Here is a 15,440-nt window from a genome sequence, read left to right as displayed (position 1 = left end):
TATTTTGTTATATGGAAGTTGAAGTTGAGGAGATGAGATCAGTATAAGTATTTAGTAATGGTTGTAGTTCACTAACTCAAATATATGAAATAATCAATTCATTTTCTTATTCCTAAACCTTAATATAGTAGTGTTATATACTTCCCACGTAGCTTCTGGTACTAATAATCACAACTAATTCAACATCACTCCCCTCCCCTCCCCCACCTTGTCTATTGTTACTCCCCTCATTTATTAATATACAGTAATTATCTTAATGTTTCTATAGTGGTTGTATTCCTTTCAATGCTATACGGCTGAAGATTCCACTTTTACGTGTGACCCCTTTTTTGTTTATAAGTCATGTATTATTTTTTATTTGTTTATTGTTACTAAATCAGAGATCATTAATTGCCTCAGGTTAAGGCCACCCACTCTTATTTTATACTTACTGCATTCAAGATTTGAGGTTTTAGATTATCGTCTCAGATTTTTCATTTGAAGCCACCTACTCCTCTGTGTTCTAGTTCAACCAATTTTTGTTGCTTTTTCATAATCATTGCTCACTGCATTTAAACTCGTGCGGAGAATTCATTTTTCTGTCGACGGATTGTATTTTGCTTTCTTAACAACCCTTGTCGGTGACACAGTCATCTCAATTAGGAGCACAACACAATGCCGCCGCCGCCGGACTTTCCCTCTCCTCCTCCTCACTCTTCCAGTCTGAAGAGGTATGTTTTTAAAAGTATTTATTGGTATTTGATTACAATCAAGAATAAAGCTGATTTTTATTTGGTGATAGATATGGCAGTGAGATGCATAAGGATCATATGCTCAATATGTCGCCAAGACCCTCCCACCATCTTCATTCTGTGAGTGATTCTCCTCTTATAGTGCTGATTGTTTTTGTGAACGAATTAGCTTGAGAAGAGCTGCTGTTCCTTGACAAAAGTAATGAGTTTTAGAATATATATATATGCACTATCTTATCTAATGAAAGTTTACTTTGTAAATACAAGGCTACACCTTTGGGTAAAACATCTCTTCACAAGACATGTAACAGTAGTGCCTCAGACACTACAAACTTGATTAGTTCTCTTCGTTCCGATTGCTAGTTGTACTGTTGAATCAAGCTTTCTTCTCTTTTACAGTACAGTATTAGAATTGCACCTTTTCTGATTCTTGAAGTAAAAATTCTTCACCCCATAGCAGTGTTTTTAGCTCAAAAAGGAATGACAAGGACCTATATGCAGCAATTCCTTGAATTAGGATGCAAAAATAATCATGCCGCAGTTGAGCTTTGAAAACTTTCTGTAGACTAATATTTTGGTTGTTGAATGCAGCCTTGTGCCGAACTGGTGAGAGAGATTGCCACACTTGAAGTTGAAATATTGCGTTTGGAACGTCTTCTTCTTTCACTCTACCGGACGGCTATTCAGCAGCATCTCCCAAGGATCACAGAAGACCACGTGGAAACACCTCAATTAAATCAGCCATCTCATAAAACAAAATCGAAAATTCCAACAAGTTCTTTAGGTGGACCACATGATTTGGTCCATGTTTCACTTCAAAAGTCATCATCTGAAACTGGAAGGGTTGGTATAGCTCACCTATTATCTTTATTAATTTTAATGATGCATGTTTAATTATGTTTCCATAATTGAAAATCGCAGGAGAAGCAAAGGGCATACTACCGGCATCGTAGCCTTGCTGATTACCTTGGAAACTGTCGCATAGATGATGCCCCATCTTGTCCAGCTAGACTATCTGAAGACATCATAAGGTGTATGTCGTCGATTTACTGCAAATTGGCCAACCCCATGGCTACTGAGAAGGGCTGTTCGGTTTCATCTACTTCATATTTCTGCTCCTCTTCCTCTACCACATTTTCTGGAAGTTGGAGTCCACAATGCAATGATGAAGTTACACAAAGTTGCGATTTAGAGAATGGAGCATATGCTGGTATGGTAGAAGTACTCAAGTTATGCCTAGATGATGAAAGTTATAACTATGCTGCTGTAATGCTTCAGAGATTTAGGTACTCACTCCATTATCATATCTTTAATACACGCAAACACTTGTCTTGAGCAAATCCTTATTCTTCTTTATAGATCTCTTGTAAAGAGTCTTGAGATTGTTGAGCCAATGAAGATGAGACGCGAAGAGAAATTGGCATTTTGGATCAATATTCACAATGCCTTGGTGATGCATGTAAGGCTTTCAATTGTTTATAATGAATATAAGTGAATCTGTAATGAGCATTGTCTTGATGTTCTCTGCAGGCTTATTTAGCGTATGGAACTCAGCAATACTTGAAAAGTAGTTTGATTGTGAAAGTAATGTACTAACTCAATATGTTTCCGTTTTTACATTCAGTGATTTTATATTGATTGTTTAATTTGGTGATTTAAATTAATATCAGGCTGCTTATAACGTTGGTGGGCACTGCGTTAATGCTTATGACATACAAAGCTCCATTCTAGGAATAAAATCACACTATTCTGCACCGGTAAGCCAAGCCCGGCTTAGTTGTACTTGTTGTGTAATGTAAATGGGCCGGAAATGGTGAGTGATGGTGTGATTGAAAATGCAGTGGCTTCAGAAGTTGAAGGGTGGGAAGAGCAGACATCCTTTAGCAATAGAATATCAGGAACCCCTCGTTCATTTTGCAGTTTCGTCGGGGGCGTATTCAGATCCTGCGGTATACATATGCTATGCACAATTCATTTATTTGTTCTGCTATACTGAGAGGTGTTGAAGTAACTAAGTGCATTTCAGGTTCGAGTTTATAGAGCAAACAGTATATTTGAGGATCTCAAAGCTGCGAAGGAAGAGTATATACAAGCCACTGTTTATGTTCACAAGGAAGCAAAGATATATCTGCCCAGAATTCTATGCTACTACGCCAAGGATATGTCGCTTACCATGACTGCAATCTTGAACGTAGTGAGTGAATGCCTGCCGGAAGTTAAGCAAATATCGATGAGAGCCTGCGTCAAGGGTAGGCCGGAAAAGTATGTGTATTGGTTGGAACAGGCTTCATCATTTCGATATCTAATCCATACGGAATTATAGCCAATTAAATACACCAAATCCATTTTCTTTGCGTCTTTGATTACTTTACTTTATTGCGATAAAAAAATAAATGTCCCATATTTGACTGGCTCGAGTATTAAGAAATTGTTTGACTTTGTAAAAAAAAGTGGTTAGAAAAAGGTAGTAGAATGTGGTTCCTACTATTATACACCCTCCGTCCCAGGTCTAGTGATTGATTTCTTTTTTAGCGTTGTTTTGTAAATATGATACTAATACGTAGTTAAAGTGAAGAGAAAGTAAAATAAGAGAGAGAATAAAATAGAATAGAGTCGTATCTACATTATTCTCTTACTTACTTTACGTTCTCTCCACTTTAACTATTTATTATCATTTTCCCCAAATACATGCCGAAAAGCAGTCAATCACTTAAGATGAGACAAATGGAGTATTAGTTTTATAATAAAATGTGAGTGGAATGAGAATTCCACCAACCAAATATAGTAAAAGTGAAATGAGACATTTATTAGCGGACAGACGAAAAAGGAAAAGTAAGACATTTAATGATGCATGAAGGGAGTATATTTTAAAGCTACATTTTACCATTTTATTGGTATTTTGTAAATCACATTTATTGTGGTAAACTTCAATTGTTGTTATACATATCTATAGAGATAATCATTTTACATTAAAATTACTCTCTTCGCCACATAAATTTTATGGTACTTTGATTGGGTACAAGTTTTAAGAAATGTAATGAAAAGTGAATTGAAAAAGTTAATGGGGAGTGAGTTCTATTTTTATATTATTAGTTTTACAATAAAATGTGAGTGAAAATGAGTTAGTGGATTATAGGGTGCACTACAAAAAATGGTTAAAAAGTAAAATGTGACAAATTTTGTGGGGCGAACGGAAATGAAAAAATGTGACAAAAATTTAAGGGACGGAGGGAGGAACTTACATTTGTAACGACATTGATGATATTCTTTTGATTCTATATATCACTATCTTGTCTATAAAATATTTTCCAAAGTTTATGGTAATATAATGTTGTGATGAAATTTACCAATTTTGAATTTTTTATGTATCTACTTAAATTGGTGTGTATTACTCCCTCCGTTCCACAAGAGTTTGTCAATTTGGATGGACACATGTTTTAATGTATAGTTGGTAAAGTAAGAAAAATGTAGAAAGAAGAAATAATTAAAATATTCTTAGTGGAGACGATGCATCATGTATTCTTTCGAAAAAGCATTTGGCCTCTAGCCATGCTTCTTAGGTTCTACTAAGACTTCAAATTAGAGGCAATGAAAAATTCGTCAACTAGATGTGGTTATAGGGAGTCCAATCATCATGGGGCGATGTAGATCCTTGATTGGGTTTGCCACCTGATCGTGATAGTTGGATTCACATAGTAGATTCTAAGGAAAGAAGATATATTGGAAAAAGTACACAATATTTACTTTTGTGCGGAGAAGATGTAAATGAACCTTTTTGAAATTAACAAAGGTATAAGAGCATCTCCAAGGAAAGAGGTAAATGAAGAGGTAAAACATTATAACTACTATATTTACCTTCTTTTCATGAACAATCATTCTCCAACAGGAAAGATATTTAAGAAGGTATTATGCCCAGTGGCGAAACGCAGGATTTTGATACTTGGGGGTCTAAATTACTAGTATATCTTTCGTCCACAAAAAATAGTTCCATTTTTTGTTCGTCCATCAAAATTACTCTCATACTAAAAATGGAAAGTCATTTCTAATTTATATATACTTTATTTATCACGCATTAAAAGCCGTGTCGTCCACTAATGATAATATTTTTCAAAGATGGGGGACTATTAACAATTGTTGTACAACTACGTCATAAATAGTCCAACAAGAACATTATAGAGCTATGAGATAGAGATGATGATGAGAGAAATAATTTAAGAATGAACAATATAAATTAAAGATACGATACTTTATGATCTTACAATAACAATATTTACATAAATAAAAATAAATAAAAGTTACATAAAATTACTAGTGTGAGAAAATTAAAATAAAAAATATATAAATAAATTAATTAGTAGCTAATGAATTTAAGGACCCCCATCATCAAACGTAGGTCCGCCTTTGATTATACATTTTTCCTTTTTAAAGTGGTATTTTTAACTCTCCATCAATTAAGAGATAAAATCTTATAACTATCATATTATGTCTTCTTTTCATGAAAAATCATTCTCCAAGGAGAAAGGTATTTGAAAATGTATTATACTTTTATGTTTTAGAATGCATATTGTACTATTTTTTATTTCAGAAAATAATTTACCTTTGTATATACCTTTTTTCTTTGGAATTTGTTACATTTTGGAAGGGCATATTTTTTTTAGAAGATAAATAGTGTTAGAGTTTAGTATACTGAAAGCATCTTTCGAATGCTTGTATATGTAATAACTCTTTTATCCATTTGTTACCATTTTATAAGAAAGAATATTTTGTTACAATGTATTTTGCTTATGTATGGCTTATGTATTTATGAGATGTTGAATGCGTTTTCCATTTAAATACATAGTTTAAGCAAAATGAGTCTAAGTCTTCTGCATATTAGACGAGTTGTGAGCAGCGTTCACACTAGGTAACTTGTCAGTTCTTGCAGAAGGAAAATTGTTTCACAACCTAGATAGGATTTGACTACCTATCGTGAAAGGTTGCGACGTCAGTCCGAAAGTTTCCTTACCTAAGGAAATGAACGACGTCGGTGTGGTATAGCACTGAAATGATCAAACAGTGAGATAAGTCTTTCTTGGCTATTTACTGAAAGACGAGGTCTCGGTGTTTGTCGTTTTTTAATCATTTTTGGCATAACATTGAGCATACGATATTAATTGAAAACTACTTTGACTTATCAAATGGTGAGGGAATTTCGTTACCCAAGAATCCTGATAGATTGGGTAATGATCATTAATGTCTAAGTGATGCTAGTATTGTTATTGCAATGAATCGTGTCCTGGGAGAGGCCAGTATGATAATATCCTCAAGAGGTGTTTAGAAAAAGGTTTTATTATTCAGAAAACTGGCCAGTTGGAATTTATTCCATGAATAATAAATAATGTTTCTAAACTAGACCACTCTTGGAAAAAGAAATTAATTAATAATAGTCAGATAGCAGACTTGATATTAATTAATGGATATTTATATCTTTAACACGGGAAATGATTTAATTAAAGAGGAAGTCTCGGAATACTCGTAATTTCGGTTTGGACGGGCAGTCAATATTATATCTATAGTGGATGATAATAATATTTAAGTTTGGGCTTGAATTAAATTGCTTTTAATTTAATTAGTGAAAGCCTGAACTGTGGCCCAATCCAATCCTCCACAGATCCCTGGTCTGGCCAAAAATAATTAACTTAATATAAAAGGGAGAAGAAGAGAAGACAGATTAATTGATTCCACGTAAAAATTCGATTTCTACAATCTGTAGAGAGAAAATTATCTTTTTTTTAGGGTTCTTCTTCCGTAGAGATTTCTGTCTTCAATTCTTCTCCAGCTTTTGAGGATTTGACAAGCTTTGCCCACACAAAGGTCAAATTCAAGTTAAAAGGGAACATACCAGAAGATCCGTGGTAGAGACGATTGAAGAAGGAGTTCGAATTCAATTACTTGAATTCATACGGTAAATCGTTGTATTTAATTACAAATATATTCAGTATGATATGTGCTTATATGCTTCTTGTAAACATGTTTCTAGTATTCAATCAGATAAAAGCATGTTTAGATGTAAATCTTTCAATCAAACTAAATAGATTTTCGCTGCAAAACCAACAAATAGATTATATACTTTTTTTAGTATACATTCCTTCCTCGGAGATGTTCTATTAAATTCTGAAATACCCTTTCCATCGAAGAAATAATTTATACAAAAAGAAGTAAATATAATAGACATTTTTCTTTATCTCTCTATATACCTTTTCATTTTAGAGATGCTCTAAGAACATCTTCACAATTTTACAAAAAGTCACCATATGTTCTTAAAATTTTCCAAAGATTCGAAGCCCTCACAAAATCATGGGTGGGCAAGCTGTCGCTCTTAGTTGTCTGCGGCATTCAAGAGCGCCAACATCAAAGAAGAGGACAGTTGCGCGATCGAGGCCGAAAAGGCTTGTGAAGAGGCGGAACAATTCTGGGTTGATGGTAAGAGTCAAGGACAAGCATTGTGCTACGTTTAGAGCATCCTTAACCCTGGCCAGGATTCAGCCAATTCCCCTCCACGTCTTCATTCTAATTTTCAGGCTGTGGCCACAACTCTATGACCCTGCAACCCCAACTATTAAATTGTACTATTCACAACTCTAACCTATTTTACTTATAAAAATTGAAAACGTTGAACAATTATAACACGAAAAATTTATTTTTAACTCAAAAATTATAAATTATAAACTAAAAATTAAAAAAAATTGAACAAAATAAGAAAATCAAAATGAGAGCTTCACCTTCAAATTTCCAACATATAATTATAAATTATATATAAAATAAAAAAAATGAAAAGGAAAAAATCAAAATAATCTCCACTTCCCAATGAAAATGAGAAAATGAAAATAGTCTCCACTTCCAAAATAATCTCTCCCTCTCCTTCTCCCACTTCTTCCTCTTCCTCATCTTCATTTCTTCTTCATTCTTCTTCCATTCTTCTTCTAACATCTATATTCCAAATGCAAAAAAATCAGAAATTGGGGCCCGGGTCCGGCCCGATCCCCCTCCAAAGCTAGGCCGGAACGCACCGGGGCACGCCCCGGGACTTAATTGCGGCACCAAGCGCGGCCTGGGCCTCTCCTTGCTCCCCTCCATCGCGCCAGGCCGCGGGCCGGGACCCAGGTGCGGTCCAGCCCGCGCCGTTAAGGATGCTCATAGTGGTGAAGTTAGATTTGATGAGTGGAATAAGACGTAGCAAGCATGTCTATATAACTTGAAAAAGTAAATAGCATCCAATGATGAGGTGAATGATGTTTAATACAAATATTATTGATCCTACTCTATTCTGGATTGGGATAATGTATTATAACCTGGAAAAAGCATTGATCACACGCATTAGACATTATTTAATTATCAAAAAAAGAAGCATTAGACATTATTTTCGGAGGGTAAGTGCATCAGTGAAAGGACCAAAAGGTTTAGAAACATTTACATATTCCTTAAATGAGAGTGATGGATAAAGAGGAGTGGCAAATAATTTTGCTGCGGGTTCAATTATGCAGTCTTCCTTAGGATTGATGAATGTCCCAATGGTTGTTCTTCCTTGCTCTCGATTCGCTACCACCCTATGCTCCGGACTTGTTAGCTTCCCATTGCTAATAATCTAAAAATCAGGACAATATTTTAAAAACTAGGTAGAGTCATGAATGCAAGACAAATGATAAATTTACCTGAATTTGGGTGCCAATGTTGACTACGAAGGCATTTGGTACAACCTCAACCCCCATCCACTTTCCATTTAGCATCACTTGAAGGCCTCCAACATTTCATTGATACAATAGTGTGATGAGGCTGTGATCCAAATGGGGGAGAAGCCCAAGTGTCAAAGTCGGGTCAGGGCAGGCCGGGTAGTTGCTTGCTGTAAGAAATTGCACTTGGCTCATGTCTCCAAGGTATCCCTTTTCAAGCCCTAATCCTTGACAGATAACCTCCAAAATTCTCAAACTCACCCTCCTAATTCCCTCGATGTACCTTGCCACTACTTGTCTGCACATCATTTCAGTATCGATCACGCCATAAGCCATGCATATCCTTAATTATCGATTAGGGCTTTTACCTGTATCGAGTGGGGTTGTGGGGCCAATGTTGCACGGACTCTTCCAAAGGGTGGCATGGATGCTTGATATTATCCCTCCACAGATGAGCACCTTTTACGGAATAACTGGTGCTTCCCATATACACCCATCCATTTGTATTAGCATCCTTTGATATTTCTTCACTTTCAAGCCCAAATAGCTCCTCCAACACATGTACCGCCTCACCTATCACATCCTCAGCCACTCCGTGATTTGTCACGTATCAAAACACTCATATCTTAACATTATGATGCATATGGATGGATGGAGATTAATGAAAAATTTATCAACGTGTTTGATTTACCTGGAAAAAACCATATTCTTTGCTTGCTTGCATGATTTTGTCAAGTGCATTTGAATTGGCAAGGTCAATGATTGGGATTGTGTGACAAATAGGGATTGCTTCGTTGCCAGCTCTATCCTCCATTAGGAAAATATGGCTTTCTGGAACAGATTCAACGTTGTACCATTTTGATTCCATGGATATCAAATTTGTTGAGCTGCAATTATCATGTCTTGTGCTTTTCAAGGAATCATTGGCCATCTAAACAAATAAAAGTTTAGTTTAGGATATATTACCATGTAGAATAATGGAATATTCTAACAACTAATTTTTGGCAGCTTGAATTAGTTAATGATTCCTTACAATTTTATTTGGACAACTTGGCTCCCGCTGTATGTGAATTAGTTAATGATTCCTTACAATACTTATAAGGTAAAAGATCTTATTTGGTTTACAACACTGTAAATAAAAGACACATATCCACAACATATAAAAGAGATTAAGCTTTTCAACTCTCAGACTTAAATTCTCATTTGGGATCCTATCCCACTGTTCGGCATTTCATCTATGTTTTACTATCAAAAAATAATTCTCCATCCATTTCAATTTTTAGTGCTATGGTCTGAAGTTACATTTAGAGTCACTTCAACTATTAATTATTTTAGTCCTAAACCCTCAACTTCTAGTGACTTATAATTATTTTATTAGAATTATATTTTTATATTTAATTGATTAATAATTAATTGGTATAGTTAGTTATTTCATAATTAGACTATGTATTAGAGCATCCGTAGCGGCGGACATCCGCCCGGACTTCCGACAGGCGTGCCGGACGTCCGCGATTAGGCACGAAGGCCGCGGACGCGAACGTCGGCAGCGGACACGGGACTTCCGCGGTGTTCCGGCGACGTCCGTGCGGACGTCCGACCCGACGTCGCGGACGTCCGACATTTTTGATTTTTTTAAAAATCTAATTATGTATGTTTTTTTAATGAAGTTGTTAATTTTTCTCGTTCGTATTCGTGTCGAAATTTTATTTCCGTAACGTAAATTGAATATTTGTGAATTTGTGAAATTTTTTTATTGCGGGAAGTCCGCGCGGGAAGGGCGACGGGAAGGGCGGATTGTGCAGTGGGATGAGAAGTCCTAGTGACGTGATATGAGGTGTTTTAGGGAAGTCCTAGTTGAAAGGCGACGAGAAGTCCACAGCATTGCGGATACTCTTAGTATTTGGTACTTACGAATGTGAGAGGGGGAAGGAGTAATCAAAATTTGAATTTTAAATATGTAGGGGTGAGAGTGCAAACTTTTCCAAGAAAAATTACTCGGAAAACACCAAAATTATGAGGTTGTGGTAACTAAGGTCGACTCCCATGCAATAATATTGTAATGATTGAGTGTGATGCCGATGCGGATGCCGATGCTGATGCTCATTGCATTTAGGCCATCCACAACGTTGTCTCTATACCGTCTCTTAAACCGTCTCTTAACTACTATTTGAGCACTATTTGAGGGCCCCACTGTCCTTTTTTCCTCCATCTCTTAACTAAGAGACGGAACCTGCAACGCTCCGTCTCTTAACCGTCTCTATACCGTCTCTTAATTACTATTCATTCAATTTAATTTCTAATTTTTTAAAAACCCAATTCAATTTAAACAAACACACTTTATTAAAATTAAAACAATATTACAACTTAACATTAAAAAAAACGAAGACATAATTAAAATTCTAAAAAAATAAAAATGACATAATTTAATCTTCTCCGCCAAAGTTTTCCCAAAAGTGCTCAATTAGATCCTCTTGGAGTTGGGTGTGGGCGCTAGAGTCGCGTGTCCTTGCCCGAATAGCCAACCGTTCTTGTATAGATGGATGCGCTCCAGTTCGCGGCGGACTACTTGCGGTTGAGCTTCCGGGGGATTCGGGGTCGAACCAATTTCCGGCATCGGGTCCTTCGTCTCGGACAATCATGTTGTGCAAGATTATGCACGTATACATGATGTCGACCATGCTCTCCATGAACCACGAACGAGCCGGGGCTTTGATGATGTTGAAGCGCGCTTGGAGAACCCCGAACGCCCTCTCCACATCCTTGCGCGCAGCCTCCTGCTTCTGCGCAAAAAGAGCCTGTTTTGGGTTCGCTGGCCTGCCGCACGTCTTCACGAAGGTCGGCCACTTCGGGTAGATGTCGTCGGCGAGATAGTACCCCATTTTATACCGCCGGTTGTTGGCGACGAAGTTGATGGCCGGCGCTTTACCATCCAAAACTTCGGTAAAGAGGTCGGACTGTTGGAGCACGTTTACGTCGTTGTTCGAGCCAGGGACCCCGAAGTACGCGTGCCAGATCCAAAGTCGGTAGTCGGCAACGGCCTCGAGTACAACGGTTGGGTGGGTGCCTTTGTGGCCGCTCGTGTAGGAACCCCTCCAAGCCACCGGGCAATTCTTCCATTGCCAGTGCATGCAATCGACACTGCCAAGCATCCCGGGGAATCCGTGCACTTGTTCGTGCAGGTTGAGGAGGAACTGACAATCCTCCGTGGTTGGCCTCCGGAGAAATTCGTCACTGAAGGCTGCCCGGACGCCTCTGCAGAAGTTGAGCAAGCACAAGCGCCCAGTGCTGTCTCCGATGTGCAGGTATTCGTCGAATATGTCGGCCGTTTGTCCAGTCGCAAGCTGCCGGATGGCTGCAGTACATTTCTGCAGCGTCGTGTGGCTGGGACGACCGACCGCGTCGAACCCTTCTCGGAAGAACTCCTCCCTGGCCGCCAAAGTATTCGCTATGTGGAGAAATAGCGGTTTCCGCATGCGGAAACGGCGACGGAAATAGGTATCTCCCCAAATCGGGTTATCGCAGAAGTAGTCGCGTACTAACCGTGCGGCGGCTTCCTCCCGGTTCCGATTGATGTACTTCCGGGAGCGTCGTGGGGGTGGTGCGACTTCCTCCGCCTCTCGTCGTCGATCTTCTTCGAGTGATTGTTCCATTAATTGGCGCATTTGCTCAAAAGGATCCATTTGTTTGAGTTGATTGAAGATGGAAATTGGAGTGATAGAGAGGATTTGAGAGGAATAGATGTGTGTTTGTGTTTGAAATGAGTATGGAATAGAATTATTTATAGAGTAAAAAAATTAAAAATTTAAAAAATGAAAATAAATATTTAACGGTAATATTACCGTTTGAAAAAAAAAATTTTTTTTTATTAAAAATCGATTTTTTTTTAAAAAAAATGAATTATTGCGTCATCAGTGACGACGCCCACTCGCGGGCCAGCGAGTGGGCGTCACGCACGCATGGGGACGTGCCACGTGTCCCTGGCGCGTGGCGAGACAGCTCGTCTCGTGTCTCTCCGAGACGAGCTACGCGACGAGACGGTCGCGAGCTGGAGACGAGATGGGCGCTGCAATGCGTCTCGCGGGGGTCTCGTCTCTCCGAGACGAGACGCGAGCCCGGCGCGAGACGCGTTGTGGATGGTCTTATAATTCAATTTTTGTCTCTATATTCTTTAGTCAAATGTCGTTATCTGCGACATTGAGGCGACGAATAGAAGTAGATATCATCAATTTTCTTAATTGGCAATTTGGATTAATTTATTAAAATATTCATCGAAGTAGAGACGCGTGAAAATTGGATGTGGGAGTAAAATTAGGATTATACTTGTATTACAATAAATTATTTATAGACAGAAAATGTGTATTAAGGTGTTAGGTCGGTTTTGAGTGGACGACTTTCTAGGGCAAGGGCCTCCTATGTATGTAGCTAGGTGTGCCTAAATACTTAATCTAGTTTTGATGGGCAATATTAGGGTATCCTCCTAATCTGATTATCTCTTCGTCTTGTTTTCTCGAACAAGCCCTAGACATCCCCCTACCATATTTTCTTGAATTTTCAAAAACCCATAACTTTTTCGTTACTCGTCCTTGTTGACTACTTGAAGTAGCATTAGAATTCATATTTGATAGGAAACATTAGAATTTGCTCATAATCTGATTATCGTCATCGAGTTTTCTCGAACAGGCCCTAGGCAACCCCTACCGTATTTTTTTGGAATCTTCGGTAGCCTATAACTTTTTCGTTACTCGTCCTTGTTGACTACTTGAGGTAGCATTAGAAATCATATTTGATAGGCAACATTAGGGTATGGTTATTATTTGATTATCTCTTCGTCTAGTTTTCTCGAACAGGCCCTAGGATCCCCCTACCGTATTTTTTGAAATTTTCGGAAGCCTATAACTTCTTCGTTACTCGTCCTTGTTTACTACTTGAAGTAGCATTAGAAATCATATTTAATGGGAAACATTAGGGTATACTCATAATCTGATTATCTCTTCGTCGAGTTTTCTCGAACAGGCCTTAGGCAACCCCTACCGTATTTTTTGGAATCTTTGGAAGCCCATAACTTCTTCGTTACTTGTCCTTGTTGACTAATTGAAGTAGCATTAGAAATCATATTTGATGGAAAACATTAGGGTTTTCTCATAATCTGATTATCTCTTCGTCAAGGCGGCCACCATATTTTTTGGAATCTTCGGTAGCCCATAACTTCTTCGTTACTCTTCCTTGTTGACTACTTAAAGTAGTATTAGAAATCATATTTGATGGGAAACAATAGGGTATGGTCATTATTTGATTATCTCTTCATCGAGTTTTCTCGAACAGGACCTAGGCATCCTCTACCGTATTTTTTGAAATCTTCGGAAGCCCATAACTTCGGCAGCGGAGTTTGAACAAGGTGCAGGTGGGAGTTTGTATTTCAGAAAGAGGTTGTGTGTACCAGATAATGAAGAGCTGAAAAGAGAGATACTACAGGAAGCGCATAATAGCCTATATTCTATGCATCCTGGGAGCAATAAAATGTACCAAGACTTGAAAGAATTCTATTGTTGGCCGGGCATGAAGAAAGATATCACTGAATTTGTGTTGAAATGTTTAACGTGTCAACAAGTCAAAGTTGAGCCTCAAGTTCCATCCGGATTACTACAGCCAATCACAATACCTGAATGGAAATGGGAACGAATTACCATGGATTTTGTGACAGGAGTACCAATGACACCTTGAAAGAAAGACTCGATTTGGGTGATTGTTGACCGATTGACTAAGTCAGCCCATTTTCTCCCTGTGAGGACAGATTATTCCTTAGAGGAATTGGCAGAATTATATATTAGGGAGATCATACGACTACATGGAGTACCTATCTCCATAATCTCTGACATAGACCCTCGGTTCACATCAAGATTTTGGAGAAAGTTGCACGAAGCATTGGGTTCCAGAGTTAACTTCAGTACAGCTTTCCACCCACAAACAGATGGCCAATCAGATAGGGTAATTCAGATTCTCGAGGATATGCTTCGGAATTGTATCATAGACTTTGAAGGAAGTTGGGAGAAATACTTACCGTTGGTTGAGTTTGCATATAATAATAGCTATCAATCCAGCATTCGGATGACACCTTATGAAGCATTGTATGGTCGGAAATGCAGAACACCATTGTGCTGGACAGAATTGAATGAGACAAAGATTGTGGGACCAGAATTGATACAGGAGACTGAAGATAAAGTTCGACTAATACGGGATAGATTGAAAGAAACATTTGATAGGAAAAAATCTTATGCTGATTTGAAGCGAAAAGATATTGAATTCAGTGTAGGCGACAAAGTCTTTCTGAAAGTTTCTCCATGGAAGAAAGTGCTTCATTTTGGGAAAAAGGGCAAGTTGAGCCCAAGATTTATTGGACCATATGAGATACTCGAACGCGTAGGTCCAGTAGCATATAGACTAGCTTTACCACCTGAACTTGAAAAGATTCATAATGTTTTCCATGTGTCAATGCTGAGAAGATATCGATCAGACCCCTCTCACATAATCCAAGCAGAGTCGGTTGAAATACAATCGAATTTAACGTATGAAGAGAACCGGTTCAGATATTGGCTCGAGTGATTAAAGAATTTAGAAACAAAAAGGTTCCACTAGTCAAGATATTGTGGAGAAGCCACAAAGTCGAAGAAGCTACGTGGGAACCTGAGGATGTAATGAGACAACAATATCCATATCTTTTTCAATCAGGTACAAATTTCGAGGACGAAATTTCCTAAGGGGGGGGGAGAGTTGTAACGCCCCGAATTTTCAAAAAATTTTAATTAGTTTAAATGCGTCGGAAGTCGTAGATAAATTAAATTCTAGAAGTGTGTAGATAGTTTCTTATTATGTGAATTATTTGTTTGTGTGGTGTTTATTGTTAGAAACAGAGAAAGAATAAAAGAAAAGAAAGAAAGGAAATAAAGAATAAGAAAAAGAATTGGAAATGTGATTAAGATTTTTTATACATATACTCCATTCT

At 37.8% G+C, this 15,440-nt stretch overlaps 1 protein-coding gene and 1 pseudogene across 2 annotated transcripts; one reads left to right on the top strand and one right to left on the bottom strand.

The window, feature by feature from the left end:
* The first annotated feature begins 236 nt into the window (after positions 1–236).
* LOC121764579 lies at positions 237–3,076 on the top strand. 2 transcript variants are annotated; one of them, XM_042160591.1, is made up of 9 exons: positions 237–710; positions 782–851; positions 1,323–1,574; positions 1,653–2,017; positions 2,091–2,190; positions 2,262–2,315; positions 2,402–2,488; positions 2,573–2,680; positions 2,758–3,076. In XM_042160591.1, the coding sequence occupies exons 1-9, from the start codon at positions 655–657 to the stop codon at positions 3,052–3,054; spliced, it is 1,389 nt and encodes a 462-aa protein (XP_042016525.1). In that variant the 5' UTR covers positions 237–654; the 3' UTR covers positions 3,055–3,076. The 2 variants fall into 2 exon arrangements, with proteins under 2 accessions (XP_042016525.1, XP_042016526.1); XM_042160592.1 differs by having other exon boundaries at positions 2,772–2,868.
* Positions 3,077–8,127: 5,051 nt separating this feature from the next.
* On the bottom strand, positions 8,128–9,371 carry LOC121765562 (annotated as a pseudogene).
* Between the last annotated feature and the right edge of the window lie 6,069 nt (positions 9,372–15,440).

This window comes from Salvia splendens, chromosome 14, assembly GCF_004379255.2.
Source record: "Salvia splendens isolate huo1 chromosome 14, SspV2, whole genome shotgun sequence".
Taxonomy (NCBI): domain Eukaryota; kingdom Viridiplantae; phylum Streptophyta; class Magnoliopsida; order Lamiales; family Lamiaceae; genus Salvia; species Salvia splendens.
This window is presented reverse-complemented; position numbering and strand designations above follow the sequence as displayed.